General features: G+C 38.0%; 3 protein-coding genes across 23 annotated transcripts in view; 2 read left to right on the forward strand and 1 right to left on the reverse strand.

Moving 5' to 3' along the window:
• SUPT20H (SPT20 homolog, SAGA complex component) overlaps nt 1-8564 on the forward strand; it is a 39836-nt gene extending 31272 nt beyond the window's left edge. For 12 of the 20 annotated variants that reach the window (XM_045869330.2, XM_064586173.1, XM_064586168.1 and 9 more), the window contains 4 exons: nt 2801-2920; nt 5611-5716; nt 7184-7287; nt 8057-8564. In XM_045869330.2, the coding sequence (XP_045725286.2) occupies nt 2801-2920; nt 5611-5716; nt 7184-7287; nt 8057-8194 (468 nt within the window). In that variant the 3' untranslated portion in view covers nt 8195-8564. The remainder of the gene's footprint in view (nt 1-2800; nt 2921-5610; nt 5717-7183; nt 7288-8056) is intronic. The other 8 variants (XM_064586171.1, XM_064586178.1, XM_064586172.1 and 5 more) reach the window with 4 other exon arrangements.
• Nucleotides 8476-15750, reverse strand: EXOSC8 (exosome component 8). Its single transcript, XM_045869355.3, has 11 exons — nt 15581-15750; nt 14404-14440; nt 14188-14251; nt 13547-13620; nt 12297-12342; nt 11424-11529; nt 11297-11342; nt 10417-10513; nt 9807-9927; nt 9260-9366; nt 8476-8689 (listed from the first exon to the last, which is right to left on the reverse strand). Exons 1-11 carry the CDS (start codon nt 15595-15597, stop codon nt 8574-8576), a joined length of 831 nt encoding a protein of 276 aa, XP_045725311.1. The 5' UTR covers nt 15598-15750; the 3' UTR covers nt 8476-8573.
• A 1068-nt stretch (nt 15751-16818) lies between these two features.
• The window catches only part of ALG5 (ALG5 dolichyl-phosphate beta-glucosyltransferase), a 36623-nt gene continuing 34527 nt past the window's right edge, over nt 16819-18914 (forward strand). For both annotated transcript variants that reach the window (XM_045869326.3, XM_045869327.3), the window contains exon 1: nt 16819-16975. In XM_045869326.3, coding sequence (XP_045725282.1) covers nt 16910-16975 — 66 coding nt within the window. In that variant the 5' untranslated portion in view covers nt 16819-16909. The remainder of the gene's footprint in view (nt 16976-18914) is intronic.

The following is an 18914-nucleotide window of genomic DNA, read 5'->3' on the forward strand; positions in this document are numbered from 1 at the left end:
GGGAGAATTGACAACTACCAAGGGGTACACTTGCCTACAATAGCAGTAATAGATATACTTAGAAAATAATTCCTCTTTAAACAGGCATTTTATGTATGTATATGTATTACTGTTTGCTTGAAGAAAAATTTTAAAAATAGGCAGGTGTTCTTTTCCTAAGCAGAATGATTTCTTAGAACAATGCCAGGCACCTTATAGTTGTTCATTAAATGTTCGTTAGGTTACAGTTTGTGTCTAATTATGAGTCTTTACTTACATGTCATCAATGTTAGCATATAAAAAGATTGAAAGTGGAGAATTTAGTACACATTGTGAACTTAACAATATTCTGGGTGTTACGCTAGGTCCTTTAATTTAAGGATGAGGTCCAGTATAAAGCTACCAGGTTGGAAAATGAGTGGGATTGTCTACAGAGAACCTTTAGAAAAGATAGACATGAATGTGTGGACACAAAATGGCAGAGCTTTGGATTATTAGGAAATAATAGTACCAGACAGGTGGTACTGGGTGGCTCAGTCGGTTAAGCATCTGCCTTCGGCTCAGGTCATGATCCCAGGGTCGAGGGATCAAGCCCCAGGTCGGGCTCTGATCATCAGGGGAGCCTGTTTCTCCCTTCTGCCTCCTGCTCTCCCTACTTGTGCCCTCTCTCTCTCTGCCAAATAAATAAAATTAAAAAAAAACAAAAACAAATAAAAAAAAATTAATTGGTCCTTATAAGTCAGTCATTGCAGAATTAATTTCATATAGTACCATGTGGTCTCAGGTTTGTGTTCAACTCTGGGCCACAAGGAAAATGTGAATTGTTTTAGTAAAATATGATAAAGAAACTAAGGTCTAAAAAAAAAAAAAAAAAACAAGTACCAGACAGATCAACCCAACCTGGTTTTCAGGAATAACAAATCAGGAAATGTATTTTAAGCCAAAACTTAAAAAACATTTGTTACACAAGATGCACACAATGTCTATATTTACAGAATGTAATCGCAGAACAGTCCGCTTGTAATATGGACAGACCACGGATCACATTGGTTTATTTAACCAACTTCCTTGCATATTGGTGTTGGAAATGAGTGGAATTCCTTAATAGCACTAATCATAAGGAGTAAGGCTACAAGTAACAGTTGGCCTATGCTAAGTCCAGATTTATATAACAATGAGGTTTAGAGATACTGATCTGAGGACACCTTTTTTTTTTTGGCTATGCAGACCTAAGCGTTTTGTAGTTGGGTATTTATTTGCTTGGACTTTCTCTTAAGGACTTCAGAGTGCTTGTACAGTAGTCCCCCGTTATCTGCAGTAGATATATTTTCAAGACCCCCAGTGGGTGCCGAAAACATGGATAGTACCAAAACCCTGTATATACTGTTTTTTTCCTCTACATACGTACTGTTAACCTTAAAAATAAAACTCAGTTATTTTACCAGCAAAATTGGCTTATTTGGGAATAACAGAGAATTGCAATTTGGGCCAAGCAAGCTATGACAAAACCATTGGCAAGTTCAACAAAAGAGAGGAATATTATTTTATGATGGAGGAGGAGGAAAGTGGAGAGGGTTGTTTTGAATGAAGTCCATTGGAGAAAAGCAAGAGTTCAGGCTGACGACAGCTTCTTGTTGGCTGAGTTTCAGGAGTGGTCGATTTCTTGTTGGAGATGCAGTGTACATCTTTCCCTGCTGGGGCCTGTCACTGACGATTTTTTCCTATTGAGGATTCTTTTGCTGGGATCTGTAATTGACAATCTTCCTATAATTGACATTGAGCTTCCGGACTCTAGTTAGTCGTCTCTATTTTCACAATACCTACAATGAAGTTTAATTTGTGAATTAGACACAGTAAGAGATTAACAATAATTAATAAAATTGAACAGTGGTAACAGGTACACTATAATAAAAGTTAAGTAAATAATGGTCTCTTAAAGTAAGTACAGAGTACTGTACACTCTTCTTGTAATGTGAGATGATAAAATGCCTAGGTGATGAGATGAAGTGAGGTGAATGACATAGGTGTTGTGATGTAGTGTTAGGCTACTCTTGACCTGACCATGTCAGGAAGATCATCTGCTTCTGGACTGTAGTTGACTGTAGTAACTGAAATCAGGGAAAGCAAAACTATGCATGAAGGGAGATTACTATAGCTTAAACCCCTATAGGATAAGTGGAAAAACCATTTATTTCCTGATGCATTTGAAAACCATAGTTTTAATTTTTAACATGGAATTTTCTGGATGCTTTAAAAAGTGTTTGGTTTTTTTTTTTGTTTGGGGGTTTTTGAAGTAATTTAGGTACAGAATGACAGAGCAGCAAGTAGTACTTCTGAACTAAAAATACGGATATCTAATGTACTTCCATTACAGCTTTGGAATTCCTTACTGTGTTATATAAAAATCCATGCATTTCTGGTTTTTGGTAAAGCTAGAACAAATTAGAGAAGTTTTCTTAATATGTATATCTGATTATCACCAGTTTCTTGTTTATACTTTGTAAAGCATTTAATGCTATTTTATACTGATGTGTAAGAAGAGTTAAATAAAAGTAGTATGTACATTTGGATAGCTAACTATTAAGCAGAATCATGGATGTTTGAGATTACTTACATATTTGAGAGCCCGAAGTAATAGCAATTAAAAATTGTTTTTAAGAAGATTTTTTTTTTAAGGGCAGGGATATTGGTTTGGTGTGGTTTTTATCCACCTGTTTCCTCAATCCACAGAAGAATGCCTGACACATAGTGAATGTTCTAAAAGTGTTTATGGAATAAATAAATTTAAATAATGTGAAAAGAGCTAATTCTTCTCTAATAGCTTCCAGGTGGTTCACTCATTTTTAACACTCTGCAGCAGCAACAACAGCAGCTCTCTCAGTTTACGCCACAGCAGCCTCAGCAACCTACAACTTCTAGTCCGCAACAGCCAGGGGAGCAGGTATGTGCCTTCCAGCCTTCCATTTGCTTTGTATTACAGAATTGTAACTTTTTTTTTTTTTCCCAAGCATATTTGGCATGGTTTTAGTTCAGACAGACAATTCCTGTTCTGCTTTTAGTATCAGTAGTAGTGATAGTTATTGGGTGCCTATTTCAAATTCTTTTTCTCTTCCTATAGCCCATGCATTTTTTGCATGTCATCATCCTTCTGTTTGCAGTGTTTTGTCTCTGTTGGAACAGAGATGTCCCTATTATCATGAAGCTTAGGGCAAAGGGAAGATAGACACAAATAAATATTTGTATATTGTTAAACATAATGAAATTGAATAAGAACTGCAGTAAATTAAAGGAGAAGGAGGGCGCCTGGGTGGCTCAGTTGGTTAAGCGTCTGCCTTTGGCTCAGGTGATGATCTCAGGGTCCTGGGATCGAGCCCCGCGTCGGGCTCCCTGCTTAGTGGGGAGTCTGTTTCTCCCTGTCCCACTCCCACTCTCCCTGCTTGTGTTCTCCGTCTCTGTCAAATAAATAAATTAAATAAATAAAGGAGAAGGAACTACAAGTTTTTCTGAACCTTTGCTACACTTTGGGATTATCTGGGAACTGACAATAGTGATTCTTGGGTCTCACTCCCCAGAGTTTCTCAGTTCACAAAGATTCCCCAGTTAAGTCTTGGTTAGGTAAAGCTCATCCTCTAGTAGATTCTCAGGAAGGGCACATGCAAAACAGTTTCTCTTTAAACACATGAAGGATTACTTGGCTGGATATAAAATTGTTTTGCACTTTTTTTTTTTTTAATTGTAAAATACACGTAATACATAATTTGCCATCTTTGGTAAAATACATGTAATATATAATCTGCCATTTTCATCATTTTAAGTGTGCATGTTAAGTATATTTTTATTGTTAGACAACGAGTCTCCACAGCATTTTCATCTTGCAAAACTGAAACTCTACCCATTAAACAGTAATTCCATATTTCCCTCTCTGACTAGCCCTGACAACCGTCATTCTCCTTTCTGTTTCTCTGCATTTGACTACTCTAGGCAGTGCTTGTCTTTTTGTGACTGATTTACTTCACTTAGCATAATGTCCCCAAAGTTTTTCCATGTTCTAGTGTGTGTCAGAATTTCCTTACTTTTTAAGGCTGAATAATATTCCATTGTATGTATATACTACATTTTGTTTATTCATTCATCTTTCGATGGACATTTGGATTGCTTCCATCTTTTGGCTGTGATGAATAATGCTGCTATGAACATGGGTGTACAAACAGCTCTTCAGGTCCCTGCTTTTCAGTTCTTTTGGATAATACCCAGGAGTGGGATTTTTAATTTTTTGAAGGTTCTGCGTACTGTTTTCCATATGGGTATACCATTTTACATTCTCCCCAGCAGGGCACAAGGGTTTCTGTTTCTCCATATTCCTGACAAGTTTTGAGACTTGTTATTTTCTGGAGCCTACCATCCGCATGAATGTAAGGTGATAGCTCATTGTGATTTGCGTTTCCCTAATTAATGCTTTTGAACATCTTTTCATAAATTTGCTGTTTGTTTATATATCTTCTTTGGAGAAATGTCTACTCAGGTCCTCTTGCCCATTTTTTAAATCAATATCCAGGGAAATCCTCTCAAGATAAGGGTCTTGTAACTTTTGAAAAATGTTTGACTTATGTTATTTACTAAAATGTTATTTCAAACACTGTTTTAGGTGGTAGCAAAGGATGTCTTTTTCCGAGTGAAAGTTTTTAGTTTTGATGAAGTCTGGGTTATCAATTTTTCTTTTATGTATCATGCCTTATGTGTTGTCTAGGAATGCCTCACCTAGCCCTGTGGCCCAGAGATTTTCTCCTTGTTGTCTTCTAACAATTTTGTAGCTTTTCATTTACATCTGTGATCCATTTCCAGTTAATTTTTGTATAAGGTTAACGTTAAGGCTTAGGTCAAGGTTTATTGGCAGGGGGCGAAAGGGATCGGTGTTAAGTTGCTACAGCACTAGTTGTTGAAAAAGCCAACCTTAATCAGTTGAATTACTTTTGCACCTTTGTCAAGATGTATTTCCATGGCTCTCCGTGTTCTCTATTCTCTTCCACCTATCTGTGTATCTATCCCTGTGTTGGTACCACACTGTCTTGATAAGTGTAGACTATATAGTAAGTCTTAAAATCAGGCAGTGTGATTCCTCCCATTTTAGTTTTCAAAACTGTTTAGCTGTTCTAGATCTTTTTCTTTTCCATCTAAATTTTAGAATCATCTTGTCTATAGATATAGAGGAAAAAAAGAACCTGTTAGGATTTTTAGAGGAATTGAGTTGAACCTGTAGGTCATTTTGAAAGTGACTTTACCATCTTTACTATGTGAAATTTCCAGTCCATGAACACTTTGTTACTTTTTTTTTTTTTTAAGATTTTATTTATTTGAGAGAGAGCAGGAGAGGCGGGGGAGGGCCAGAGGGAGAAGCAGGCTCCCCACCGAGCAGGGAGCCTGATGTGGGACCTCATCCTGGGACTCCAGGATCATGACATGAGCCGAAGGCAGTCACTTAACCAACTAGCCACCCAGGGGCCCACTTTGTTACTCTTTTTACAAGACCTAATCTAATGTTGGTATTTTTCCTCATACCAGGGGAAAAAAATTTTCACCAACTCAAAATTGTTTTTCTTTTTGTACAGTCATGTATTTTTTTTTTTTATTCAGGGTTCTGAACAAGGTTCAACCAGTCAAGAACAGGCCTTATCTGCTCAGCACGCTGCTGTTATTAACCTTGCTGGAGTAGGAAGTTTTATGCAATCACAGGCAGCTGGTTGGTATCTTTATACCTTCATATGTTGAATTTACTAAAAATAACTGATCACATAGGGATCTCAATATTTTAATTATTTCTTTTCCTTCTCTTAGGAGCAGTAACTGAGGAAAAAATATGGTTCTATTTAATGCATGAACTATTAAGTTGGTTGATGGCCCTGAGATTTTTTTTGTTAATTTGACAGTTGATTAAAAATGTTTTCACCTACATATATTAATAGCAGTTGGGTTTTCCTCACATTACAGTTGGTAAAATTTTATACAGTTATCCAACTTACTAGGAAGCTACCAAAGCTGTTAAATCTTAGTTCTCCTGGGTTATTGAGACTGCATTTTTCTTGATTGCATGTCTTTGGTCTCATTGTAGTAGCTTGCAATTGCATGAAAATCAAGACTGGTCAGCATAACTTTTATAAGCCACTTTTATCATTTGTCAAAAAAAAATGAGATTATACTAAATGACTGCTCACCACTTCCAGCAGTAAATGGCGAACCAAAGATTTACCATTAATGAAGATACCTTGTCACTTAAAGACAGTAATTATAACTTTACATTTAATTAAAGTCACTAAGCCACATGTATAAGTAAGCTATGATAGAGTTTGAGGATTGAGTGAACACAGTGTCAACATTGTGAATTATCACTGGGCTTACTGTCATAGCTCTACAACTCCCAGTGTCTGAATTTAGAATAATCAGGGTCTTAACATAATGCCGTACTTCGAGCTTGTGAATTTCCAAATGGAAATTTGTGATCATAAACCTTTACACTCAAGTTAAAAATCTTCTAAAGTGGCTGTTGTACATTTTAGTGGAAAGAATTCTAGGCTGAAAAATCATGAGAATGTTTCTAGCTCTAGACCTGTCAATAATTACTTTTGAGTGAATCACTCAGACCATCTTGGCCTGGAATTTCTTCATCTGTACATTGAGAGGGTTAAACTGATTACTCTGGCCCCCCTCAGCTTGAAAAGAAATAGAATATTGAAGTCTCAGTTCACCACCATTGTTGGCTAGTAGTGTAGTCTGAAACTCATTGCAGCATCTTTTGTTTAAAGCATTTGTCCATCAGTTTTGTCATAACGGGAGTTTGGACTTCTCCCCCTCCCTTTCTTACTTCATTGATTAGATTTTAAAACAACATACTGTATTTTACATTTTTGCAAGAAAGCCTTTTCAACAAAACAGCACTAGTATCAAATTTCATTGTGTGGAAGAAAAGGGATACAGTGCTTTGGCACCCAGGCACTCCCTTCCCTTTCATATCCAGGAGGTTCTGTAATCAGTGGTACCCTCAACTAACAGGAGACTATACTAAATTTATTCTGAAATGTCTGTGATTTGATACTTAAGATTAATCATACTGATAACTTTTCTATTATTTCATTTTCTGTGTTGTCCTTTTCTAACCCTGGTAGCTTTCAAACTTTTTGACTGGCCTGCTTTCCCCTTCTCCTCTCTGTAGTGTTGTCTCAGCTTGGCTCTGCCGAGAACAGACCTGAGCAAAGCCTTCCTCAGCAGAGATTCCAGCTCTCCTCTGCCTTTCAACAGCAGCAGCAACAGATACAAGTAATCCAGCAACTTCACTCTGATTACATTTTTAAAGATACTCTGCTCCAAAAGTACTTCAGCATACCTTACTCTAGTTTTATTTTACTGTCTTTTAAGACTATACAATAGTAGGTAAATAATTTAGCAAATTTTACTTAAAAGTCTGACATTTTAGCCAGTCAACTTGGAGCACTGAACAGATCTTGTACATTTAAGCCATACTCTTCCTAATTTAAAATCTTACATGAAGTGCTGGTGGCACATTAACATACATTTTGTAGTTTCCAGTATTTTTTGCAACAGAGACAGTTGAAAATGCCAATGGTTAACTTTTTGATAATGTACTGCAGAGAAAGGCAAGTATAGCAGTGTTCCTATTAGTAAATGTCCTCTATCTGTTTTAGAAAAATGTTATTCCATGATTGTAGGAAGTCTGCATATTATAGTTGACTATCTTTGGTATGCAGGGTGGTTTTATATTGCTATAAACTATCATACAACAAAATAGTAACTGAAGTTGCTGAGTTACTACAGTATAGACTGGCAGGGCAAAGTAACAAATATTTTTGAAGTTTACCAAGAACCCGTTTTTAAAGCCCTCAGCAGCAGGCTTCTGTGCCACTGGTGCTGTTTGACTGTGCATTGTCTCAGTGTGATATAGTCCCTTTTTGTTATCTTGGTGCTTTCTCCCTTTCAGTTTTGTTGTTTTCATCTCTCAGGAAAAGCACCTTTCCATACTTGCCTACATTTAACATAACTTGACTTCTTTTTCCCCTCCCTTTTGCAGCAGTTGCGATTCTTGCAGCATCAAATGGCTATGGCAGCAGCAGCAGCACAAACAGCTCAGCTACATCGTCATCGGCATACAGGCAGCCAGTCAAAAAGTAAAATGAAGAGAGGCACGCCAACCACTCCAAAATTCTGAGTCATGTTTTTTTTTCTCTTTTTTAAAAGCATAAGAGCATTGAATCAAAGGATTCTGAGTTTCTACTTCATTTTTTGGTTTTGTTTTTTTAAATGTGTCAGTATTTTACATTGCTAGATGTACAAACTTTATACAAAAGCACAACCCTATGATTTTTCATTAAAAACAGGGAAATGGTTTAACGAACCATTAGGGTTGGTTTGCCTAAGTCATTGCTTTTTAAAAATGGTTTCACTGTACATACTACATCTGGAAGTGACCTAAGAAATACTAGAAACATCTTTCTGAAGAATGTAGTTTGATATTTATTTAGTATAAAAGGTTTGTGCACAGTGTAACAAATACAGTTTTTACAAATCCGTTTTGAAAATGTGGTGGTTTATTTGGGTTTCATACTCTTAATTACTTCATCCATCAGTTTTTTTACTTCTTTGTGTCTGGTAACTGCTCGACTCATACAGTCCTGAAGTTTAGCTCCAGTCAGCCCACTTCCACCTGAAAAATTATTGTGATAACACTTTAAAATGTCTGTTATTTTACTTGTTTAAAAAAAAATAATAAATAAATAAAAAATAAAAATAAAAAAATAAAAAAAAAATCAACATCAAGTTATAATACAAAAAATTCAATAATGTAAGCCAGTGAGACTCTTTCAAGATTTGCAAATTCTGTTTTAACAAGCCCTGCCAAGTGAGTCTGATGCATACCATAAGTTTAAGAACCACTGGCAGACAATATAAAAAAGTGAGGAATTTGAGATAACAAAGAAACTGCAGTTAACAGTAAAACCTCTCACATTCCATTTGGCCCTCCCTAATACAAAGAAGCTCACACTAAGTTTTTATTTTACATGTTTAGGGTTAAAATGGAAGAAACAGGGCGCCTGGGTGGCTCAGTTGGTTAAGCGACTGCCTTCAGCTCAGGTCATGATCCTGGAGTCCGGGATCGAGTCCACATCGGGCTCCCTGCTCGGCAGGGAGTCTGCTTCTCCCTCTGACCCTCCTCCCTCTCATGCTGTCTCTCATTCTCTCTCTCGCAAAAAAAAAAAAAAAGAAAGAAACATGCCTGGTTTGTGAAGACAACATAGCTTGCCTTCCTCATCCATTACTACTGTTAAGGTTCCAGTTGCCAGATGTTCCTCCTCTCCAGTAGGGTCAACTATGAGCAGAGTGCTATTTAAAATACAAGAAAAATATAAATTATCAATCCATGGAACAGTACTGATGTCAGATTTAAGCCCTAGGACAGAACTGGTGGGAAACCAGAAAAGTTAATAGCAACCTAACATTCTACTACTTGTAAGAATCTTTACCTTTCAAATTTATGAATATATTAAAGAAGGCAGCCTAAGGTAAATCTTCTGTGAAATAATTAACATTACACAGGAATAAGAAAACCAAGAAACAGAACACAAAATTCATCATCCAAATCAGGATGGTTTTGAAAGTATGAGGCTTAGCTAATAATTCTGCAGGGACAACAGTTATAAACCTAGGTGTCCAGGGCAAACTAGGATGTACAGTCACTGTGGGCATTTCCTGAAAAGTTAGAAAGCTGAGTAACAATCCATTACCTTAATTACATAATTTTTTTATACATCTGATTAACTTACTCATCAAATACAGCAAAGGAAGTTGCAACTGGATGAGTTCTAATATTCAAATAACTTTTCTTCTTTAAATTAACTTCTGCTAAACCAGTTTCTTCATTTATAGTAACTTCTGGCAGCTGTACTAGAAAAAGGCAAAAATGTGAAGTAAGTCACTGTAACAAATACAGGTTTCTATGCTTTATTAATTCACTTTTCCCTCTTTAAATTTTTTAGAAGTATTTTTTTTTTTAATTAGGACCAATAATTGGGGCGCCTGGGTGGCTCAGTCGGTTAAGTGGCTGCCTTCAGCTCAGGTCGTGATCCCAGGGTCCTGGGATCGAGTCCCACGTCCGGCTCCCTGCTCAGCGGAGAGCCTGCTTCTCCCTCTCCCTCTGCCTGCCACTCTGCCTACTTGTGCTCTCTGTCAAATAAATAAATAAAATATTTTTTAAAAAATAAATATAAAAATTAGGGTAATTAAGGTAAATTTAGTGGAAATAAACTTTTTAAATTTAGAAACGGATGAATGATCACTTAATATTAACAAAAACCTTTAAAAAGTTTGATACAAAGTTTAACAAAACTGAGTATTCTGACAGAAGGAATGGTGCCTTTTATTAAGGTTGCTTACCATTTTTTAAAGCTGCTAACAAGGCAAATGTACAAGCATCCAGGATGTTCCCATCATAGTCAAGGCAAATGATATCACAGTACAGAACCCAAGAAAGCTAAAACAGAATTTACACAAAGTGTAAATTAAAGGCCTTCTGGTGGGTAGAGCATGGTATTTGTTTCAACTCACAAACCACAGAATCCTTGGTTAGACAAGCATGATGATCTTCAAGGCTCAAAAACTTAAAATAAACTCTACAAAGTATATAACCAACAAAGTAGACGGGTTTGGTTTAAAAAAAAAAAAAGCTGGCTTTTAACTACCAAGCTGACAAGTGACATCTAGATTTCCATTGAGAGCTACAGATATAGAAGGAATTTGCATTCTTGCTAAGTTAGCAGATCAAAGAAATGCTTTTGGAAGTCCTAAATGAAGTGCAAAACATACTTTCCCACAGAAACCTTAATATATGAAATGGCTAGGCTTTACAATGCTAATAAATCTGTATATAATCGAATAACAAAAGCCTCTAGGTCCTAGTCAACTTAGTTCTAAATTTTAGACTTAAAATGTATAGTGTCGATTTACCCTAAACACATCAGCTGATCAGATACTAATCTATATGGAATAAACAACTGACTGAATTATTTGTTGGAAACCGGAAAAAAGTTACCTCAGCTTAAAAAGTAGCTCCCAATTAGGTAATAAATTACTCAAAACTTTTTTTTATGAAATACACGGTTTATTTAGATAGTTACAGAGTAAGCTAGATTTTTTAAAAAATAAATTCCATCTTAAGACATTCATATTTAAGGCCACTGGTTTAACTTCCCTGTTCTCTTCCCCTAAAAAACAATTCAGAATTAATAAAACCTCATAGTTTCTTTATTCATCTTACCTTTCCTGTAGAAATGCATAAGTCCTCTTTCTGAATTATCTGTGAACTTGATTTAATAATAAAGCACAATAAATTAAATGTCAAAAACTATGAAGATGAATGATAGATGTTATCAGGATGATCTTACTTCTCAATGACATCTGCAATGAACTGGCTAGCCACTTGGGCCTCTTCTCCAGGAGGTCCAGACCGAAATCTCGATGAACACAGAGGTGGTAGATCCACATTAGGAACTGAAAGAAACACTCTGCAGCTATTAACTAAACTTCACATCTGGTTTATGAAAGTTTTATTCTCAATCCACTGCAAAGGTGACTGTAGCCATAGATAGGATTTGCCAAGTGGAAAGCATTGTAATACACCAATTATTTCTTTTCTGGTCTTTGTAATACTCTCAGGCTTAGATAAAATCTATTTCCAACTTTTTTTTTTTCCACACAAATACCAAAAATATAAAAAGCATCTATTAAGGAAGGCTTCAATCCCCAAATCCTTCAGAAAAAAATAAGATTTCTTCCAATATACCTCAATCTAACAGCAGATAGCCTTTGTACTCATACCCAACTGATTTTTTAAAATTTTTAAAAAAAACCTTTTTTTTTAAATGTTGGTACCTACCATACAGAAATTTTTAAAATGTTGGCACCTACCATAAAGAAAAGATGGTCCAAGGCAAGAAGAAAATTGCATAGTGGTATAAATGAATATTTATGGAAACAAAAGTCTGTGATTACAACCCTTTCCTAAGAGATTCTGTTTTCTTGGTTGATGACATCTGAATGCATAAACAACTGATCAAAGCTGAAAATGTTACAAAATTCTCTTTATCTTGCTTATTAGGCTATCTTCTAACTAAACTTTTCAGGAATCTGCTTCATTCCAATATATTTCTGAATCTTTACATTTTCTTCAATTCAGCTACTAGGTCTGGACTACAATATTATCATTAAATGTGTTATTAAAGTATTTGTATTAAAATTAAAAAAACCATTTAACTTACCAACATATCCTTTATCAGGGGCATCTGTGGGTGGTGCTGCAAATTCCTAGAGAAGCAAACAAATGTTTCAAAGAAGCTATTCGATAATTGTGAAGACAGCTTAGCAATCAGTTATAGAAACCTGCAGCAAAGACCATCTTAGCCATCTACTGTGCTTATTAGGGTAGGGAGTCCTACTGGGCTATAAGGACACTGGCACAAATCCTCATATTAGGTCTGCAAGGTTAAAAAGGCAGCATAGCTTAGTTGCCTACATTCTAGTGCTACTAACCAAAATTATATGGGGCTCTTTTAAAAAATATAGTAATTGATTTTCTTCCTCTCATTTAGTAGCAAAGAATCTGAATTTAAACCCAAGGTGATCCTTACACAGCCAGACTTAGGAAGTGATAAAGTGGTAAGAGCAAAAGCCTGGGACTCACTGACCTGGTTTGAATGTCAGACCCACACTTTTTTTTGTCTGAAGGACTTTAGTCAAATCATAGAACCTCTTACCATTCAACTTTCTCATCTGCAAAATGAGAACTTAATATGACCTACTTTTAAGGGATTCTTAATGAGGGTCAAATGAGATACTGTTAATGTCCCCAGCATAAAAGGTGGCACAATTAAGTGCTCAGATCATATTGTCAGATAATCACCCCAGCTTTATCACCCTGAGGAAGAATCTCAACTTAGGTTACTTTAAGTAATTCGCAGTGCAACATAGTGAAAAAAGCACAAGCTTTGGAGTCAAAGTTATATCTAAGTTCTAGTTATGTTCCTGGACAAGTTACTGAACCTCATGTAAAACAGAAGACAGAAATTATACTTCAACTGATTGTTCTCATGATTAAACTGGTAATTCTGTAATAAAGCATCTAATTTAAGGTGCCTGGAACATAAAAGGTACTCAGTAAACAATGGCTCTTATTCCCTCAAGCTTTTCTCGGGAGCAGTCTTAATTTTCTACATTATTTGCACAGATTAAATGCTATCACTGGATAAAAGGATGTCACCAAAAATCTCAATAACAACCAAATTCTTGAAAAATTAAAGGTAGTGAGGATTTTTTAAATGGTTTCATTTCAGCCCATTTGATGCATGTTCATAAATTAAGAGTCACTGGACTTGGGTCATTTTAGGAAATGAAGGATACTAAAAACTGACACCTGACTGCCTGATCAACAGAAATATAGGTGTAAATTACAATCTAATAAGAACATGAAGCTAATTTGGTAATTCGAATCTCAGTAACATATTAAACCTACCGCCTTAATTCCACAAATTACTGTAGTATTTCCCAGCTTCACTAAAGCGGAACCATCTGCAGTACTAATTGAACCTGAAAAGATAATAAAATGAAAAAGTCCATGGAAAGTTTTCATTTTCTACATAAAATTTTATGTTGCTATATATCTCAGTTGCTTATGAAAATTTATTCCTAGCTCAAGTCTTTTTTAAATGATGTTACTATTTTAAAATTAGTGTTTTAGGAATTATTCACCTATTCTTGAATTTGAATCATTTGCATTCGGTCACAGAACTGTCCTACAGAAAAAAATCTCTTGACACAAAATCACTGGATTCCCTTAGGTATGGTAGAATTTGGCTCAAATATTGTTTAAATGGCTCAGGCTAAAACTCAAGAATGTCATACAGGTTACACTGGAAAATTTTGTGTTTCCAACAGAAAGTTTAGTAAGTGTAAGATATAAGAAAACCATGTCTTGGAGGTTTTGAAGGAAGAAAGGGAGGAAAACACTTTACAGTTACTTTAACATTTAAAAAGAAGAACATGACAATTGAAACAATAGTGAATTTAAAAAACATCGCAAATAAAATACATGAAAAAAACGAGAAAGTCTGAAGCAACTTCAGCATTCTATTTTAGAACTCAAAACATCCTTACCTATGTTGACAGTTGTGGTTCTGAATTCACCAAGTTCTCTTCCATCAGGACGGCAGTTCTCTTTCTAAATAAATTTACATGAAAGTAAATTACATCTACATTTATATTTTACACACACCAGGGAAAACACATTAAACCCCGTTAATTCATATAATTTGAAAAGCACATGATACTGTTACCAAAAGGTACAACCTGTACATAACCACCTTTACTCACCAAAAATCTCCTGTAATACTCCAGAGGTTCCACAGTTCTGAAACATGTTAAAAATATATCTGAGGTAAGTTAATGAATCTTAACATAAATCCAAAAACTGGCAAAGATCTTAGGAGTGTGATGATGCAGCATAAATCTCCCCAATTTGAAACTAAGTTTCTTTCGTGAATTCTGGACGTTTATGTTGCCACATATAACTACTAAAAAGAGGTACTCTTGCAGCAATAATCACACTCAACTGCTGTCCTTAACTCTACCTTAAACAACTACAGGTTGGAGCCCAAAGCCTTTGGGCATCTTTAAAAGAATTAATCCAGTTGCTAAAATAATAATGTCACTTTCGCTCTGAAGCAGGGATTCTTAAGAGGAAAAAATTACATCTTTATTTTCACTATCCTGTAACTGAAATTTAGCATATTCTTCAATTATGATTGTGGGCAATAAACCTTTATAAAATATTAGTACCTGCAACTTTAACAACCACAGAGATTAAATGTTTCCGTTTTTACTTTATAGTTGTCGAAGCTTACGTGAAGACTCGTACTCGTTAACTTGGAATTCCAGGAGTTTTAAGTTACAGACTCCCCACTAGAGTTTAAGAATGTTGTTCAAAGAGCACGTATATATCACTGTATCAAGAACTCGGCGTTTATACAAAAAGAAAGATAACTGCGTCAATACAATTATTTTCCTTTGAAATCTTATGTACTTTATCCATTTAAAAACTTGACTCTGAGAACAAAAATCTACAGGCTTCACCAGAGTGGCACAAAAAAGGCTAAAGTAAAACCTTCCGAAGAAGGCACAATCCTTTTAGAAATAAATCACGGAGGAGAGGAAGCACAAGGTGGCCTGGGGTTCTGACCCAACACTTTTGTAAAAGATTACAACGGTGTCCCCCGGGGCCGCAAGTCCACTACACCAGGCCACAGGCGCTTGCCGCGGGTACTGAACTCTACACAGTCCCTTCCATCTCCCCTCTCACTGCGGAGAAAAAGCCCCCTTTCCTTTCACTCCGACCACCTCCAGGTCCTTCCGCCCGTCGCCTGCTGCCGTGAGGGAAAGAAATGGGACTCTGGCAGGGTGGCCTCCAGGTGAGAAATATCCGAGCGAAGGGTTAAAGGAAGCCTCCAACCACCAGAGTACAAACACGAGCCCGCCCGCCGCCAACACTCACTTGAACCCGGCCGCCATCTTCCCGCCCGCGCGCGTGCGCCTCACGGGCCGCGCGCTTACGCCGCCTCCAAACTTTCGACAGGGACGCCCGCGCCTCTTCCCGCTGCTTCAGACGCAAAGGGCTGGGCGCGGCGGGGGGGGCTGGTTCCCGGCCCGCCTTTGCTCCGAGTGCCTCTAGCCCCGCTCGCGTCTAGGCGTCTTTGCCTTGGATGCGTCTTGACGAATCTGCTATTGGGAAAGAGAGTGTGTCTCTTGAGAAACAGTCTGGTAGTTCAGGAGTTTAAGAGAAAACCGACCTTATTGCCAAGAATTGAGTATTGAGTGTGGAGCATTATTCCAAAGTTTCCGCGTCCTTTTCCCGCCTCCATCTTAGGCTGGGCCCTGGGCTTGCCTCCTCCCAAGTAAAGGACTCCCTGCTCAGTCACTGGAGAATTACGTAAACTTTCTGTGTGCTCATTATCCGCACCAGGTTACACTTTGCAGGCCCCCGGAGCGGGCTCCAAAGGAGCCGCTTGTGTTGTAGGCTGTGTTGTGGCTCAAGGCCTCCCCACCTTCCTCCTAGGTAGGGTTGCCAGACAGAATACAGGACATCCAATTAAATTTGAATGTCAGATAAACAAAGTAATGTTTTTCCCTATGAGTATACGCCAAATAGTACATGTTATTAGTTGTTACCAGGGGCTGGGGGCAGCGAAGAATGTTTTAGAAATAGATAATGGTGATGGATGCAGAAAAATGTGAATATAATTAGTACCACTGTGCACTGTACCTTTAAAATGGTTAAAATGGTAAATTTTATGTTGTATCACAGTTTTTAAAAACTCGTGTAATATACCAAAACCTTTTTTTTAAATATTTTATTTATTTATTTGACAGAGACACAGAGAGAGAGAGGGAGCACAAGCAGGGGGAGTGGGAGAGGGAGAAGCAGGCTCCCCGCTGAGCAAGGAGCCCCATGCGGGGCTCGATCCCAGGACCCTGGGATCATGACCTGAGCGGAAGGCAGACGCTTAACGACTGAGCCACCCAGGCGCCCCCCAAAACCTTTTAAATGGGTGGGTTGTATGGTGTGTGAATTCTATTTTAACAAGGCTGTCAAAAAACTGTCTACTGCTTACCTGAAGTTCGAATTAAGTGGACATTCTGTATTTTTACTTGCGGATTCTGTCAACCCTACAGTGGAACGCAACGCCTTGCCGCGAGGGGGCGGTGTGGGCGGCGGGCGCCAGGCCGGCGCTGCCCCTCTGCCGGCGGGAGGCGGGGCTGCGCGGCCGCGCTTCCGCATGTGTGTAGGTGCTGGGCAGGGCGGGCGGCGGCCTGGGCATGGAGGATGAGTTGGCTCCTGCTGCAGCTGGCGGTGCTCGGCGTGGCGCTGGCGGCCGCAGCCCTGATACTGGTGAGGAGAGGGATGGGGGACCGACGCGGGCCTGGGCTCCCTGCGGTCTTGGAGATTCGGCCGCCACGCATCCTCCCCTCTGCACAGCCCACTCTTCGACGTATCCCTTCTCCCAAACCTTGACCCCAGGATTTCCTCTCCTAGAATTTCACACCCCCTTTCTTCCCTTTATTTTTATTTCGGAGCTTTACCTCCCTCTGTGCCCAGACCCTTGTACTTTTGTTCACTGTGGGACGTGCTCACCCAGTCTCCACTCGTCGCATGGTCCCCGGACCTCTGTCCACCCGCCCTGTCAGTCCCGGCTTCCTGTCAGTCTCCAAGACTTCCTCCCGGATCTGCAGCCTATGCAGCTCCACCCGGCAAGGTCTTGAGCCCTCAGGACTCATCCTTTTCCTGATGTGGTTAAGCAGATAGAAGGTGGTGACAGAGCATTGACGAGAACCATCTGTTACAGATCGGAATAAATCAGTGGATCCAGAAGATCAGTAGCGACACAGTAAGACCAAGACACACAGGCCTAGTGTTACCATATGTCGGAGTCGTTACGTCCCCAAATTAAACATCCTATATTCGCTGCCTCTAAAGGAGGCAGTACAATAGAATTCAAACTCGGATTTTCTTTGCCATTACTCTGGAAGTAGAAACATTGTAAACACTTGCTGATCCGTTAGTAATAGACAGTTTGCCAAGTGAGCTTTCTCCCATATAATTTGGAAATAGCCTGCCATCCAGTTCGTACATGGAGAGGTTTCAGCTTCCTCGACACCCAGATGGGCCACCTAGATAGCACTGCTAGGAAGGCCATTCTTCCATCTTGCCAGGTTTGCAAACTCACAGTGTAGAAGCAATTTAATAGAGAAAAACCAGTGTGTCCTGACTTCTTCAGTGATTTGTTTCTGGGTGAGAAAGGGGTCTTTTCAGGTTTTTGAGCAAGTCAGGTTGTTGGTGGGGCAGAATTTTGACAGAATCCTAGATTGAATCTGCTTGTTAAATCTCTGTTGCACAGAGTTAAATGGATGCATTATGAGGGTGTACTGCAAGTATTTGATCCCACTAGCTTGAAGTGATTATAAGAGCTACCATTTATAGAGGACTTATAATATGCTGGGTGTTGTATTCAGTGTTTAACAGGGGTTATCTTGTGTATCTTTAAAACAATGCTGACATAAATGTTATCATCATTAGCTTCATTTGATGAGGAGACTGAGATTGGAGAGTGTGTATGTACATATGAAAATTATATTATGTATATTAAGTATATTATGTATAAAAATGTCACACAGCTAGTGGACCTTCATTTGTTTAAAATGCCAGAGCAGGAAATCATTATTAAAAAGAAAAAAAAAACCTAGTTTCATATATATCCACTTTCCATACATACTCTTCCTCACCCCACTTCCTTTCTGAATTATTTTGAAGCAAATCCAAGATCTAACACTTTATCTGTAAACCCTCAACATTTATCTTTAAAGACACCCCTTTTTATATGTAACCATAATAAAGTTATAATGGATTCTTAAAAAATTTTAACCATTATTCAATGATTTCAAACATCCCGTCAGTTCAGATGCCTCATGTATGTTTTAGTATAGTCATTTGTTCGATTAAGCATTCACACACACTTAGCACTGTGTTGATGTCTCAGGTATCTTAATCTGTAACAATTTGTCCTTTTTTTTGTTTTCTTTTTTTCCCTTGTCTTTAATAAGTGGTCATTTGTCCTGTAGAATTTCTCACACTCTGGATTTTATTGATTGCATCCCCTTGGAAACTTTTAACACCTTACTCTGTCCCCTGAATTTCCTATAAACTGGTAGTAACATTTAGAGACTTAATCAAATGCATGTTTGAATTTTTTAATCAAAAAAAGTATGTGACTGGGCGCCTGGGTGGCTCAGTTGGTTAAGCGACTGCCTTCGGCTCAGGTCATGATCCTGGA

This window comes from Mirounga angustirostris, unplaced genomic scaffold (genome assembly GCF_029215605.1).
Source record: "Mirounga angustirostris isolate CCGP_5_RB_7025 unplaced genomic scaffold, mMirAng1.0.hap1 SCAF_3, whole genome shotgun sequence".
Classification (NCBI taxonomy): Eukaryota; Metazoa; Chordata; class Mammalia; order Carnivora; family Phocidae; genus Mirounga; species Mirounga angustirostris.